We start from the raw sequence: 15,062 nt of genomic DNA on the forward strand, positions 1-15,062 counted from the left end.
TTTTTTTAAAAAACATACTGAGTTATAAATATCAATGCTGGATTGGTGAGTATAACATGAAGACAAAAATATAAATATTTCATTTTCAAGATAAGAAATTCAGCTTTTATTCAGTTACTTAATATATAATATCTTAAATTATTTTTTAAAAAATATACATAATTTATATATATAGATTAATCTTCCAAACTTAAACTATTATATTATATATGAATAATGTTTTTAAATAAAAATAATTTCTGATTTAAAAAAAATAAAAACAACAAATGGTTATTTTCAAATAATGGATGTAATTTACATTATACTATCATTTAACAAGTATTAGATACGTTTTGATATATCACTATTTTCTATTTCCAGAAAAAAATAAATTGTTAAACTTCAATATCATCTAGGTTAAGTATACTAACAGCACAAATTCAAACATCACAAAAAATATTTACATAAACATTATAATACAATAATTTAATCAAAAAATACAATTCAAAAAAACAATATTCAAAAGAATAGTTATATACTTAATATTTGAAAATCAAAGATATTTTTGCTAAAATTGTACTTACCTGGCCAAGGAGATTGACCATCTTTTTACGGATCGATCGATTGTTGAGCATGTGGTCGATCCGAAAATACTCTGCAGTTTAATTAAATATCTAAAACATTTATTCCAACACTCAACAGATAGTTTTGCTAAATATGATAACTAGATAGCCAACAAAATTACAAAAAAATATTTAAATAGTAAAAAATATGTTAATTTAACGTGTTAAAATTTAAATTTAAATTATGAGATGCATCTTAACATTTATATAAATATATATCATAACCTAAATATAAATAATTTAACAACTTAAATTAGAAAAAAAATAAAAATCGCGGGCGTAGCCCGGGTCAATCCCTAGTCCTTACTAATAAAAAAAAGACCTTTTGAGGCTCTGTAGAGCGTCTACCTCAGCGAAAAATACTGCTTTTTTGGATGACACGTGGCAAATTAAAGCCCAAAAGTAAAAAAAAAAAAAACCTTAACGATGAAGTCTAATTGAGAGAGACATCGGTGACATAAAAAAAAAGACATCGCTAACATAAAAAAAAATGTCCGCCGAGGAAGGCATCACCGTAATATAGATTCTTCTTCTTCTTCTCGCAATTGAGAGAGACATCAGAGTATAGATTCATCGTTAAATAGATTCTTCTTCTTCTTCTTTTTTATCGGTGACCAAATTGAGAGAGACATCGGAGTATAGATTCTTCTTCTTCTTCTTCGCAATTTCAAAACCCTCTATGTCCGCCGAGGAAGACGCCACCGTTACGGAGCCACTGGATCTGATTCGATTGAGTATCGAAGAGAGAATCTATGTCAATCATGTTGTGTGTGTAGTAAAACAGCTTAACAAATGGCCGATTCACGCCTGAAGATCCTCAAGAACAAAAATTAAATTCAGATTAAACAGCTGAGGCGAGAGTTAGCTCAATTGCTCGAAGCTGGGAACAGCTTTACCAATGGTGAATTCACGCCTGAAGATCCTCAAGAACAAAAAGGAGATTCAGATTAAACAGCTGAGGCAAGAGTTAGCTCAATTGCTCGAAGCTGGGTAAGAACAACTTGAATCTTTGTTTCAATCATGTTGTGTATTGATCACATTGTGAATGTATCCTCACTACTTTTGGTTTCACTCATGTTGTTTGTTGATGAGATTGTGAATGTGGTTTTGTTATGTTTCTCTTTCTATCTCTCAGGTGGAAGAGAAGACAGTGGCTGCCTTTGAACTCATTGGCATCTACTGCGAACTCATTGTTGTTCTTTAGGTGTTATCGGGTCTCAAAAGTAAGCACAAGTTAGCTTCTTTTTGGTGAACATTATTATAAAGTCTTTGTTTTTTGTTCTGTGTATAATGTGCTGATCCTTGTGATCAATACTTACAGAAACTGCCCCATTGATCTGAAATAAGCGGTTGCGAGCGTATTATTCACTTCCCAGAGGTTATCAGATGTCCCTGAGCTCTCAGAAATCGTTAAGCAATTCACGACCAAGTACGGGAAGGATTTTGCTACGTCTGCTATTGAGCTTCGTCCAGATTCTGGTGTGAGCCGCCTGGTAAGTGGTTGCATCCTGTTCCTGGTGTTGATTTTGTCCTAAGAACTGTTCTTGATTATGATCTTGTTTATGTTTCTATATGTGTGAATTCCTTTTGATATACTCACTCTATCTTTTGTTAATGTGAATCTGTATGTGGTTCTCACTCTTGAAAGCTCATATGTTTTATTTTGGTTCCACTTACTGTGCTTGATCTTACTAGGTATGTGGATATGATTTCAAATCCTGAAGTGGCTTATGTGCTCCGCAAAAGACAGGCACCGTAGGTTATGAACGAGATGAGTGAGGTATGAAATCCAAAAGTTAAACATAACTTATCTGTCAGTCTTACTAACGAATTATTTATAATATTGTAACTAAATTTGATGATGTTTGATATTTAAGAATATATAATATATGATAAATATTATAATATATGTATTTTAAATATCAAACATTATATTTGAAATAATTTATTTTAAACATAAACATCAAACATTTATCCTAAAATGTAAAAAACGATAATAAGTAATATACAATATAAGAAATTTATATATGCAATATAAGTTAAAATAAATAATTAGTAAATATTCAATTTTAAAAATGGAAACACTACATTAAACAATTATCTTAAAATGTAAAAAAATCGATAATAAGTAATATACAATATAAGAAATGTATATATACAATATAAGAGAAAATAATAACTAAATATACATTTTAGAAAATAGAAATTCTACATTAAACATCTATCTTAAAATGAAAAAAATAAAAAAAAATAAAAGGTAATATACAATATAATAAATGGAAATATACAATATAAGAAAAAAGAAGCAAATATACAATTTAAAAAAATGGAAATACTACATTAAACATTAAAAGGAAAATGTATAAATTTACATCAAACACGTCTCTATAAAACCCATTATCTCAACACCATCAACCTCACACCCATCAAAGAAGACTCCAAAGAAATCCAGCAAAGAAAAGACAATGGCTCCTCCAACAACCCTTGCTGTCCCAACAACGTTTGACGATCTCGAAGGAGATTTCTGTAACAAGGATGTTTTTGTCAGGCTGATTCATTGCTGAGAAGCCCGAAACTTCAAAAAGGCGAACATACTCATGGGAGTTGAGTTGCTCCTCATAGACTCAAAGGTATTCTCTCAACTTAAACTACCATACTTTTATTGTTAACATTCATTACTAACTCTTGCGTAATGATACCACCACAGTCAACAACCATTCAGGGGTTTATCTCCACACACTTCCTTCCCCGCTTCAAAGAGGACCTGAAACCCAACACAGTTTACAAGCTCAACGGGTTCAGCATCAGACCTTCCAAATCAGTTTACAGAGTCTCACCACATAAGCACGGGATCAGCTTCAACAACAAGACAACCTTCGCTCCTGTTCATGAAGTGGACTACCAGATTGATTCTCAGCACTTTCGTATACGCGATCTCCAAGCGTTCACCGACATTGTTGATAAACACACAGATCTTCTCGGTGAGCACTTTTTACTCTCTAAACATTATAAATCTTTGATTCTAATGATTTATTTAGACCAGATTGATTCTCAGCACTTTTAACATTTTTTACTCCCTGACAGATATCATTGGCTTTTTGCGAGTCATCAATGGGGACAACTTAGAGACTCAGACACCCATGGCTACTGCCCCAGCACCTGCTGGTGAAAGATCAAAGGATATGGTCTTCTTGCATGTCCAACTTGAAGAGTAAGACCAAACTAATACCAAACGTATTTATTTAAGCGTCTAAGAGATTTGGTGTTAAATACCTTAGTATCTTTAATTAAACAGCGGCGAGACAGCTCGTGTTTATCTGTGGGACAAAATTGCTGCTGCTTTCCGAAGTAGATGGAATGATAGCAAGACAAAACCGACAGTAATCTTGCTCACCACTCTCAATTCAGAAACACTTGGAGGTTTGTCTATTTTCATCTTTTTGTTTCATAAAGTCATATATTAATTTAATTTCGTGTGTGTATCACTACCAATATCAATTACTGTCCACTTCTCAGGTGTTGTTACCCTAAGCTCCACAGCCTCCACACGCCTCTTCTTTGACTCGGACATCATTGAGACAGAAAAATTATTATCAAGGTAGTTGTGAATCAACCCCTCTCTTACTGCAAAGCTATCATGTCTCATATTCAAACATGTTCGACCTAGGTTTGAAGCTGATGGAAAAATCCCACCAACTGTCAACAGCTCCTCCGCTGCAGTTACTAAAGTGGAGACTGTGACATTAAAATTCACAAATTCTTAGAAACTAAATATCCGAAGATAAATATGTATAATTAACCATATATTTCTAGTTTACATCTCTCATTTTATATAAAATATTTATATTAATACTACACATAGTTTAAGTTCATATGATATACGTAGAATTACGGAGAAAATGATTTGCAACTCACTTAAAATGCATGTCAAACTTTTTATTTCAAGAATTAACAAAAAGTTACATCCAAAATTTAAAAACAATAACCAAATTAATGTTTTTTTTAGTTTCAAAATGTTATGTCCAAATCTATTAACCATTTAATCTATTAAAAATAAAAAATAGTTAAGTGAAAGTTATAATTTTAAATATAAGAAATTTGAGAAATGAAAAATTTAATTTTTTTTTTCAAAATCTAAATATCCAAACCCGATCTGAAATAACCGAACCCGAACTAAAAATACCCGAACCCGATCCGAAGTACAGAAATACCTGAACGGGTTCTATACCTCTATACCGAAATACCCGAAAATCCAAAATACCCGAAAATCCGAAATACCCGATTCAAACCCGAACGGGTACCCGAACACCCACCCCTAAGTGCACCTATGGAAAAGACTCACGACAGATGAACTTACTTTTAAATTATTAAGTAGAATTTATTTATTTTTTAAATTATTAAGTAGAATAAGATAAAATTGTAACGTTAAGGATAATATTATTCTTAGTATTTACACCCATCTAAACATTCAGGTTGCTAGCTTCATTTGCACTGCAACAATAACGGATGTCATGGAAGAATATGGTTGGTACTTCATCTCCTGCACCGCCTGCAAGTGGCAACTTGAAAGGTCAGAAACAACTTTCATTTGCCCTAACTTCAAGTGCAAGAAACCAAACACTGTCGGGCTCATCAGGTCAAGTTCATTTAAAAACAAATACAGAAAACATATGCTAACGAGCTACCAAACTTCAATCTGATTACTCATTTTGATCTATCGTATGTGGTATAGATACCGGTTCGAGGTTAAAGTTTGCGACGACAGTGGCAATGAAGGAACCTTTGTCATTTTCGACAAAGAAGCACTGAAACTGGTGGTAAGACAGGCACCTGACGTCATGAATGAGATGAGTGAGGTAAGAACAATCGAAAAGTTTAACAGAGCTTATGTGTCAGTCTAACTAATCACATGTTTATACCATGTAGTCTGGTGAAAACGGCTCAAATGAAGATTCTGGCACCGCAACACCTCAATGTGTCCTAGACATTGTGGGGCGCACCTGCAAGTTCCAAGTGAAGGTCAATGACTTTAATTTCAAATCAGCTCGCACAACAGCTACAGTTTCCCGCATTATTGATGATGATGTTCAGAACGAGAAGAATGATGGCAAGCGCCAACGTCTCAACTAAGCTCCCCAGCATTGAAGTTTTTGATTTTAGCTTTCCAAGTTTTTTTTTTTTATCATTAATGCTTTGTTTTAAATCAGAACTAAGATTCTAGCTAAGTCTGTTTTGTTTTTTGTTCACGTCAGGACTAAGATCCCAATTATGTATCAGATTTTTTAAGTTATTTTATGCTTTGCTAGGTATTTCTAAATTTCTCAATCAAACCTCCTCATACAATAATGGAATTTTAATATGAATAGATCTTGGATTTGAATACTAAAAATTTAGAGGTTTCTCAATCAAACCTTCTCATTTGTATATTTGAATAGTCTTTTAATAGTCAGGTGATACAAATTGGATATATTTTTGGCAAAGTTGTATAGTTACTTATTCTTATTTTCTAAAATGTAATATATAGAAAGATTGTGAAACATAAGATATATTTTTTGGCCAAGATGTCTAGACAATAGACATGTAATGGTAACTCCCAAGCACAAACTGGATTTTATTAGAACCCAAGGTAAACGTTATGGTTTTGTCATAGAGACTACGTACATGATTTGCAACAGAACAAAAGAAGACAACACCGTGACACTTGAAGAAGATTCAGAGAACTTTCTGCTTGCTTCAGCAGATGAAGTAGCAAAAACATGCGAACCCCAGGAACTGAGCGTGACAAGCCCTGTGTGAAGCCCGTTCCCATCTCTTACACTGAATGTCACAGCCGCGAGTGTTGCCACAAAGTCCTGTCCATGTCTGGCTTCGCCTCTGGCAAACTCTTCCTTCCACAAAATCCTGTCCATGTCTGGAGATACCAAGTTGAGCAGTGGAGTGATCTTATCAGTTGAAGCGATGAGAAAGATGGATAGGCAAAGCAAGAGCAAACGTGTGTAAGAAGAAGCCATGATCTTCTTTATGTCCATGAATAACGCAGTGATCTGATGCTTTCTCTTGTGAAGGTTTGACACTTTTACTTTAGATGAAGATGATTCAGGCTGCAAAGACAAATGTGAACAAGAAAACATATGAAAGTCAATACAATGAATTCAAGTTCGATATGAAATCAAATAGCTCCTCTCTATCTCTATAAAATCAATACAAAGAAGTTGTGCAGTAATACATAAACTTGACATTGGCAGCCACAAGCTGAAGATGAATTCACAAATCCTAATCTGTTTATCTTCATCAGTTAAAACTTCAGGCTTATCTCCAACTGCAGAGTACTTTTCCCAAATAATCATCACCCAATTAAAATCACATAACCAGAGCAATCACAGACAAATACCAAGTTATTGCAGCAAAAGAATATCCAAGGAAGAGCCAAGAGTTAGAAGCTGAACAAATCATAACCATTTGTTGAAGATGGCATGTTGATCATGACGGCATGTCCACAGAGACTTAACCACATTCAAATATTTTTTTATGTCAAATCTAAAATATTGTATAATTTACATTTTTATTATTTCCAAATATCAAACATGTATTCAATTAATATTCAATCGAACCCGTATGTTCTCTAGAGTCTATAGAAAAAAACAAGGTAGCATCTATGGCTTCACGACAACCTGGGAAGAGAAAGCGTACACCAGCTGACTCAGTGGACGTTAGAGGTAAAACTCCACTCCAAATATTGCTTACCATAACAGTTTTAACATCATGTTAACCTTTAATCATGTAGCACAAACATCTGGAGATCGCACAAGAACTGAAGAAGCAAAAACTAAGAGAGCGAGAGAAGAATCATCTACACTTCACGCACAAAATCCCTTGCTAGCATGTTATCATTGTAAGAACTGTTTACAGCAAACTTCTACCCGAAATTCACTAATTTACTTGCATGCAAATAATCTTTCATAGGTGGGTGCGACATATGTGCCAAATTCGGTACGTTACTCAAACTGATTATGGCCAAACATTGTGGCCAAAACTGATTATTTAATCCAAATGTCCTATAGTCTTACAGAAGAATGCACGTTCAATGCGAAAATCGGTCATGCTTTCACAACAATGGCGAAAGCGAGATAGGCAAGGAAATATTCAAGCAACAGGTTTTAACACCTCAAATTACACAGAATTCAGTTTCTTCCTCAGCAACCAAAACAGGTACAATATACTTACGCACACCTCTTTCTAAATCGTCATATCAGATCAAGACATGAGCACACGTTCCTCTACTTCTCATGCAGTTTCACAACAAAAGCTAAGGACCATGCCTAAAAAATATTATGACTGTAAGTTACTTATTACATACCTTCCTTTATTTTAAAAAATATTATGACTGCAAGTTACTGACAATGGATGGAAAAAAACAGGTGGATGTACAATGTGCTCTGAATACGGTAACATTACTATTATCAAGCAAACTTAACTTCCAAAATAGATCATTACTCAACTTAATTACATAGCAAACCAGAAAATTAATTCTGTCCTCGCATTCATGCTACAGTTAGGAGCAAGAACACTCGAGCAATGAGACGAGCCATAATTCAATCCAAGAGATTATCAAAAAAACAAGGTCAGCTAACATTTGAAAATTCTTATTGAGAATTACGTGTCAAAACTAACACACACAACAAAAATATATATCCAGATCAAACATCCACCAGTACACAAGTATTGTCACGTGCAGAAGTTAAAATAAAGAAAGGTTTGTCTTCACAATACTTCCACATACAATAACACAACATCAAAATAACAGTTTCTGCATTATTTCAGGGTTGATGGCAAAAGAGAATCCCATCTTAGAATGCACATATTGCAAAGCTTTCAGAAAGCTCAGGAACTGATGTTAGAACAGGAGAGCCTACTTACACAGTATGCTGCCAGCAAGGACGAGTCAAACTCCCGCCACTGAAAGACCCACCTGATTATCTGCAAAGCCTTCCTGCCAATAGTACTCCTTTCCGTAACAACATCCGTGTTTACAACTCAATGCTCGCATTCACGTCTGTGGGAGCTAGTATAGATCACAGCATCACATCTGAAAACGGACCCCCGGCTTACCGAATACATGGTCAGCTTTTCCATCGTATAGGATCTCTCATCCCCATGCCCGGTAAACCACCTCAATTCCTACAAATGTGGATTGTCGATACTGATAATGAGGTCACTAACCGCATGAAAACGATGACAAGGAGAAAGCCATCAGAAGCCCTTGAAGAAGATATAATCATCGGTTTAACTAACATGCTCGATGAAAACAACTGTTTGTCCAAGTTTTTTCGGAAGGCGCGAGACCGGTACAAATCAAATGAGTGCCAAGACTTGACAATAAGGTTGGCTGGTCAGAAAGGGAAAGGTAGACAATATGATCTTCCACAAATCAGCGAAGTTGCAGGGTTAATTCTGGGTGACGTAACAGCAACCGTAGGCTATCGAGATGTGGTGCTGGAATTGCAATCAAACCACTTGCAAGAAATCAGGGACGACCACCCTCTATTTATGAGCTTGCAATACCCGCTTCTCTTTCCATATGGACATTGAGTGTCGTGCTTTCAAAATGAAACTCGACCAGCTCTTTAAAGATCTTGAGAAAGGCACCTTCTTCAGTCCCTACATTGCAGGTACTCTTACATAATCCATCATTAATAACTTAACTTCCCTCCCATATACTACACGCCTAACTATTGCCTTCTTTCATACAGTAATATATACAATAGAATTTCAGAAACGTGGATTGCCACATGCACACATGCTCTTATGGTTGGAAAATGCACCTAAAATACCATCGACCTCAGACATTAATGCAATCATCTCAGCCGAACTACCAAACAAAACAGATGACCCAGTCGGGTTTGCTCTTGTGGAAAGACACATGATGCATGGGCCATGTGGAAAGGATAGGCCATCATCTCCATGCATGTCCAACCAGGTATGCAGCAAAAAATATCCACGCAGATATACTGACTCCACAACCATAGACAAATCCGGCTACATTATCTACCGTCGCCGACAAGAAGATCTCAATTTCTTGAAAAAATATGAGTCGCACATAAACGTGGAGTGGTGCAACACAACAAACGCTATCAAATACCTTTTCAAGTATATTACAAAGGGAGTGGACAAAGCTACTATTCTGATTGAAAAAAGGAAAGGAGAAGTTAAAGAATGACACAGACGAACATGTTGTCTACGAAAGGGACGAAATACAAGAGTTTATAGACTGTCGATATTTATCAGCATGTGAATCAATGTGGCGTACATTCGCGTTTCATATTCACAAACGCAAACCAGCGGTCCAGAAGCTAATAATTCATCTAGAAAACCAGCAAAGCATCTCTTACAGACGCACAGCTGATCTTGGCCGCGTCCTGTGTAGATATGGTATTGAGAAAACCATGTTCACTGAATGGATGGCTATGAATGCAAAGTGTCCAGAGGCAAGGAAGCTGCTATATGTTGAATTCCCAAAATACTATGTGTGGAACAGTGATGCCAAAGTATGGCATACAAGGAAGCAGGGGGATACAATAGGCAGAATAATTACCATCCACCCTTATGCTGGTGATTTATACTATCTCAGAATTTTGGTAAATATCATAAGAGGAGCAACAAGCTTTGAAGACTTTTATAAAGTTAATGGTGAGGTGAAAGAGACTTTGAAAGAAGCATGTCGTGCTAGAGGACTACTTGAAAACGATAAGGAATGTCACAAAGCAATGGATCAAGCAAGTAATTGGGCTACTCCTCATCAGCTACGTCAAATGTTTGTCACTCTCCTCATATATTGCGAGGTCAGCAACCCATTAGGTTTGTGGGAAAATTGTTGGGAATTATTATCTGAAGACATACTTAAAAAGAAACAAAGAGAGTTCGGGTTTGAGAGGCTTCACTTAGACGACCAAGATTTGTCACAATATACTTTGATAGAGATCGAAAAACTCTTGCATCAACATGAAAAGTCACTCACTGATTTCAAGCCAATGCCTACACCAAACTTGAGCATCATCAAAGAATTAGGGAACAGTCTGCTCAATCAAGAATTCTACTACAACATCAACCATGAAAAAGAAGAACATGAAAGAAACCATATTCTTTTAAACAGTGACCAGAAAAAGACTTATGATGCAGTCCTAAATTCAATAGACAACAATCTTGGACAGTTTTTCTTCCTCAATGGTGCTGGTGGAACAGGTAAAACATTTCTTTACAAAACTATCATCTCCAAGCTTAGATCTATCAAAAAAGTGGTACTGCCAGTCGCTTCATCGGGTATTGCAGCACTACTACTACCTGGCGGGAGAACCGCTCATTCAAGATTCAAGATACCCTTACAACTAAATGAGGACACGATGTGTGAAATAAAACCCGGTACAATGCTTGCAGAATTGCTACTCAAAACTGATCTAATAATATGGGATGAAGCACCTATGTCTCATCGTCACATGTTTGAAGCCCTAGATAGAACTCTAAGCGATATTCTTTCTGCAAAAGACCCATCCGCAAGCAATAAACTATTTGGGGGAATAACTGTACTACTAGGAGGAGATTTCAGACAAATACTTCCAGTTATACCACAGGGAACACGAGCAGATACAGTTCTAGCATCAATAAGTCAATCATATTTGTGGAATGAATGCAGTGTGTACGTCCTACATGAGAACATGCGCTTACAACAGTCAGAAAAAAATTTTGCAGAATGGTTAGTAAGTGTCGGAGATGGAACAGCACCAAAAGCAGACAAACTTAAAGACAACAAAGATAACCAAGGGGAGATTGTGGCTGTTGAGAATCGGTTTATGATGCAGCCTTCCGGAGATCCACTTCATCAAATCGCAGACGCAGCAGATGTGTTGTGTAATGATTCCAAGACACCTATAGACTATTTAACTGAAACAGCAATCATCACACCCCGAAACGAAACAGTCGATGAGATAAATAATTATATGTTATCTCAAGCACCTGGAGAAGCTAGAGAATACTTAAGCTACGACAGCATAGAAAAGGCAGATACAATCGGGCTTCACTATAAAACAATGTATCCCCCGGAGTACTTGAACTGCTTAGAATTTCCAGGCTTGCCCAAACATAAGCTTGTCCTAAAAGTAGGCATCCCAGCTATGCTGCTGAGAAACATCAACCAAAAAGAAGGTCTCTGCAATGGGACAAGACTAATCGTGACTCATATGGCAGAACGAGCTGTCGAAGGTGAATTAGTCACAGGTACACATGTTGGTAAAAGAGTCTCACTCCCAAGAATCATTTTATCTCCAATAGTCTCAGACCACCCATTCATACTTAAGAGAAGACAATTTCCAATAAGAGTATGCTATGCAATGACCATAAACAAAAGCCAAGGACAAAGCTTGAAATCAGTTATTCTATATTTGCCTAAACCAGTTTTCAGTCATGGCCAGCTATACGTTGCTCTCTCAAGAGTAACATCACCTGAAGGCTTAAGTATTTTACAAGAAGAAAAAGACTCAGTGACTGGAGTGAATAACATCGTCTACAAAGAAATATTCAACAACATCCCTCAGTAGTAAGGTTTGCAAATCATAGACAAATCTATTTGTATATATATACACAAAAAAAAAATTATACCTGACTATTCATTATACAGGTTCTCAAATCTGACAAGTAAAGAGGAACAGAAGACCACACAACTGGTTGATCGCAGCAGAACACATAACTCAGCATACTGAGACCACATCAATCTAGGATACATTTATGTTATGAATTGTTTACCTTATAGTTTTTATTATAAGTCATTACCTTGGTTTGATGTTTAGTAATCGTTTTATATTAATCAGTGAGATTTTTGATAATATATGATTTAGGTTTTGAGTTTTGTCTTTTATAACTTTCTCATGAAATTTTGGAAAATTTCGATACATAGATGGATTAGGCAAATGAAGAAGGAATATTTTTGATGAGGCTGTAAAGTCTCAGAAACAAACGTTGAATGTTTGTTGTTAGAAGATTTATACGATGTCTTACACAAACATAAGGCTTTGTTTGTTTCAAACTATATCATTTGCTTCCAGACAATATGTAGGTCTCTATTATTTTTAACAACCATGAACTTTTGGAAAAGTTCTAAAATACGGTAATCACATATCTTTGCCTTTTTCAAATAACAACACCAATCAATCAAACTCTGGTTTCAATCCTAACTACCGATAATCAGTTCCATTCCTAACTTCTAAAAATCTGAAAAATGGTTAATACTTACTGATTAAATTGTTGCAGAACAGTTGGAGAAAAGTCATCGCTTTGCTTCCTTATTTCTATCTCGATGAGCCATGTAGTACACATATGGTCCTATAAAAGCGACAAAATCAACAGAATATATATCAGATTAAGTTATATATCCATGTTATCTGGTTGCTCTCCATGCTTTCCTATCCACAGAATCTAAACAATTCACACAAACATATAATTCAAATTACAAAGCCCTCATGTGTTCACTTAGTAAATTCTTTGACACACAAAACCGAAAATAAAGAATGACTAAAAGCAAAAAAAATAGCTATATATTACTCATGAATTTGAATTTTAGAAAACTTCATATTTTAGATTATTTGACATACAAAAACTTTTAGATTATTTGACATACAAAAACGAAAGTAATCTATATTTTGCTTTAATATTAAGAAGTGATTATTCATGGATGGCAAACAAACTCCTAAAACTAAAAGCAGACAATTTCCCAACAGTAGGCAATGGGCGTACCTGACTGTTTTGGCACCATAACTGGTCTTCTAAGGGTAATCTTTGAACATTCTTGGGAAGATCTGCCTAAAGACTTGGTGTCCATTAACTGTATGACCAAGACAGATGGATTCTTCGACCAGCTAGATCAGAAGAACAAGTCGAGCTCCATCCATTCCTGTCCACATTAACTTTCACAAGTGACGAGCACATATATGAATGCTCTGTAAATGGTGCCGCTGCATTAAAGTTTGTTGCAGGAATGGTATACATAGACTTACTAAACTCTTCGCCAGAAGTCAAAAAGGATAGGGTGATCTGGCCAAATCTGCTGCAGTTGTGTGTCAAGCCAATGCATCAACAAACCATTTTGCAGGCTTCCCTTGAACTGTAGACTGAAAAATAAACTGGTTACACATGAATATACAAACCATTTTTTGCAAGACAGTCAACACCGAAAGGCCTTTTTGTTTCACACTATCCTCAGAGATTCTCTTACCGAACATAACTGGCAGGAATATCAGACAAATGAGCGACGCCAAGCTAACCAAAATGCTGCATACAAGAAAAGAAAACTCTAATAATCAACATCAAATTCATTTACGAGTTTGCAAAATTCAATAAACCAATTACCAAATCCAGAAAGATTAGAACTTGATTCATGATCATGATCATGATGAAGACAAGGCTCAAACCCACATAACCTCATATCCTCCTCCTCAACCAGCTCCTCCGGCAACTTCATCTTCACCGCCTCATGATGATGATCGTGATCATGCAAGTGACTACACGCACCTCCGTCATGATGCACGTGATCCTCACACGCCGGCGTTGAGTGAGAGAGTCCGGTGTCTCTACGCACAGATCCAGAAACAGAATCACGAGTCTTATAGTTGAGAACGACATCTGATTGATCTAATGCAGGGAGCGGCGGTTTTTACAGCAGGCGCCTTCCATGGTGATGAAGCAGACGATGCAGAAGACGAGAATGACGATTCCGTGTATTACTCCGAAAGTGACCGCATCCCTTTTTTGTAAATTAATTAACTTTGAAAATCTTTTTCTTTATTTGTAATTTTAACCCTTTCTTTCTAAATAGCCAGAAAAGCCACATTTATGAGATTGGGTAGATGTGCACGTTCAAGTGTTTCGAACTTTTTTGGATTCTCAATTAAATTTCAGGTCAAATTCAATTATTTTTGTCATAATCAGATTTTAAGTTACAATCACATATTTAACCACATTTTAATTTTATGTTATTATAGTTTTTATTATTATTTATCTAAAAAATATACAAAATATAATTATATAAGTACGAAAGAAATTACACTGCAATTATATATGATTCACGTAACAAAATAACAAAATTTTCATTAATCAATGGATATCGGCACCACTCAAAAGATGATAAATATCAATGCAAATATCAACATCATTCATAAAAAATATATCAACATCATTCATAAAAGAACATATTTTTACAGGTTTTTGGGGAAATGTTGTTACAATTCTATAGTTTAGCTTAGTATTTTTTTTTTTACAATTTTAACAAAAAATTAATTTCTTTTTTTCAAAATAAGAAAAATAATCCTGGGCGTAGCCCGGGTTAACCCCTAGTCTATACTTATAAAAGGGACTAATCGAAACTCCAGAGAGCATCCACATCGTTTTAGAAACCCTCTTCGAAAATAAACCATGTGG

General features: G+C 35.5%; 2 protein-coding genes and 2 long non-coding RNA genes across 6 annotated transcripts; 2 read left to right on the forward strand and 2 right to left on the reverse strand.

The window, feature by feature from the left end:
- The first annotated feature begins 1,081 nt into the window (after positions 1-1,081).
- On the forward strand, positions 1,082-5,427 carry LOC106311659. Of its 3 annotated transcripts, XR_001264073.1 has the most exons (11): positions 1,082-1,592; positions 1,738-1,825; positions 1,924-2,095; positions 2,298-2,382; positions 3,151-3,232; positions 3,310-3,583; positions 3,687-3,813; positions 3,898-4,022; positions 4,119-4,200; positions 5,075-5,238; positions 5,335-5,427. XR_001264073.1 is itself a non-coding variant. In XM_013748908.1 (10 exons), exons 5-10 carry the CDS (start codon positions 3,200-3,202, stop codon positions 4,364-4,366), a joined length of 738 nt encoding a protein of 245 aa, XP_013604362.1. In that variant the 5' UTR covers positions 1,082-1,592; positions 1,738-1,825; positions 1,924-2,095; positions 2,298-2,382; positions 3,151-3,199; the 3' UTR covers positions 4,367-4,388. The 3 variants fall into 3 exon arrangements, 2 of the variants coding, with proteins under 2 accessions (XP_013604362.1, XP_013604370.1); XM_013748908.1 differs by lacking the exons at positions 5,075-5,238; positions 5,335-5,427 and adding an exon at positions 4,270-4,388; XM_013748916.1 differs by lacking the exons at positions 1,082-1,592; positions 1,738-1,825; positions 1,924-2,095; ... (1 more) ...; positions 5,075-5,238; positions 5,335-5,427 and adding an exon at positions 4,270-4,388 and having other exon boundaries at positions 2,924-3,232.
- LOC106311681 lies at positions 5,044-5,602 on the reverse strand. Its single transcript, XR_001264076.1, has 3 exons — positions 5,522-5,602; positions 5,339-5,432; positions 5,044-5,151 (listed from the first exon to the last, which is right to left on the reverse strand). It is a non-coding gene; the product is annotated as an uncharacterized LOC106311681 (long non-coding RNA).
- Positions 5,603-9,898: 4,296 nt separating this feature from the next.
- LOC106335541 (ATP-dependent DNA helicase PIF1-like) lies at positions 9,899-12,190 on the forward strand. The gene has a single exon (XM_013774088.1). It carries the CDS (start codon positions 9,899-9,901, stop codon positions 12,188-12,190), a length of 2,292 nt encoding a protein of 763 aa, XP_013629542.1.
- An 807-nt stretch (positions 12,191-12,997) lies between these two features.
- Positions 12,998-14,406, reverse strand: LOC106311674. The gene is made up of 4 exons (XR_001264075.1): positions 13,995-14,406; positions 13,861-13,916; positions 13,383-13,756; positions 12,998-13,064 (listed from the first exon to the last, which is right to left on the reverse strand). It is a non-coding gene; the product is annotated as an uncharacterized LOC106311674 (long non-coding RNA).
- Positions 14,407-15,062: the final 656 nt, after the last annotated feature.

This window comes from Brassica oleracea, chromosome C1 (genome assembly GCF_000695525.1).
Source record: "Brassica oleracea var. oleracea cultivar TO1000 chromosome C1, BOL, whole genome shotgun sequence".
Taxonomy (NCBI): Eukaryota; Viridiplantae; Streptophyta; class Magnoliopsida; order Brassicales; family Brassicaceae; genus Brassica; species Brassica oleracea.

What these genes read in the sequence shown, in the direction of transcription:
- LOC106311659 (XM_013748908.1), top strand. Translation starts at nt 3,200, where the DNA reads ATGGGAGTTGAGTTGCTCCTCATAGACTCAAAG. An exon ending in TGCTCCTCATAGACTCAAAG is followed by an intron (nt 3,233 to 3,309) that starts GTATTCTCTCAA and finishes ATACCACCACAG; the next exon opens with TCAACAACCATTCAGGGGTT. An exon ending in ACAGAAAAATTATTATCAAG is followed by an intron (nt 4,201 to 4,269) that starts GTAGTTGTGAAT and finishes TGTTCGACCTAG; the next exon opens with GTTTGAAGCTGATGGAAAAA.
- LOC106335541 (XM_013774088.1), top strand. Translation starts at nt 9,899, where the DNA reads ATGTGGCGTACATTCGCGTTTCATATTCACAAACGCAAACCAGCGGTC.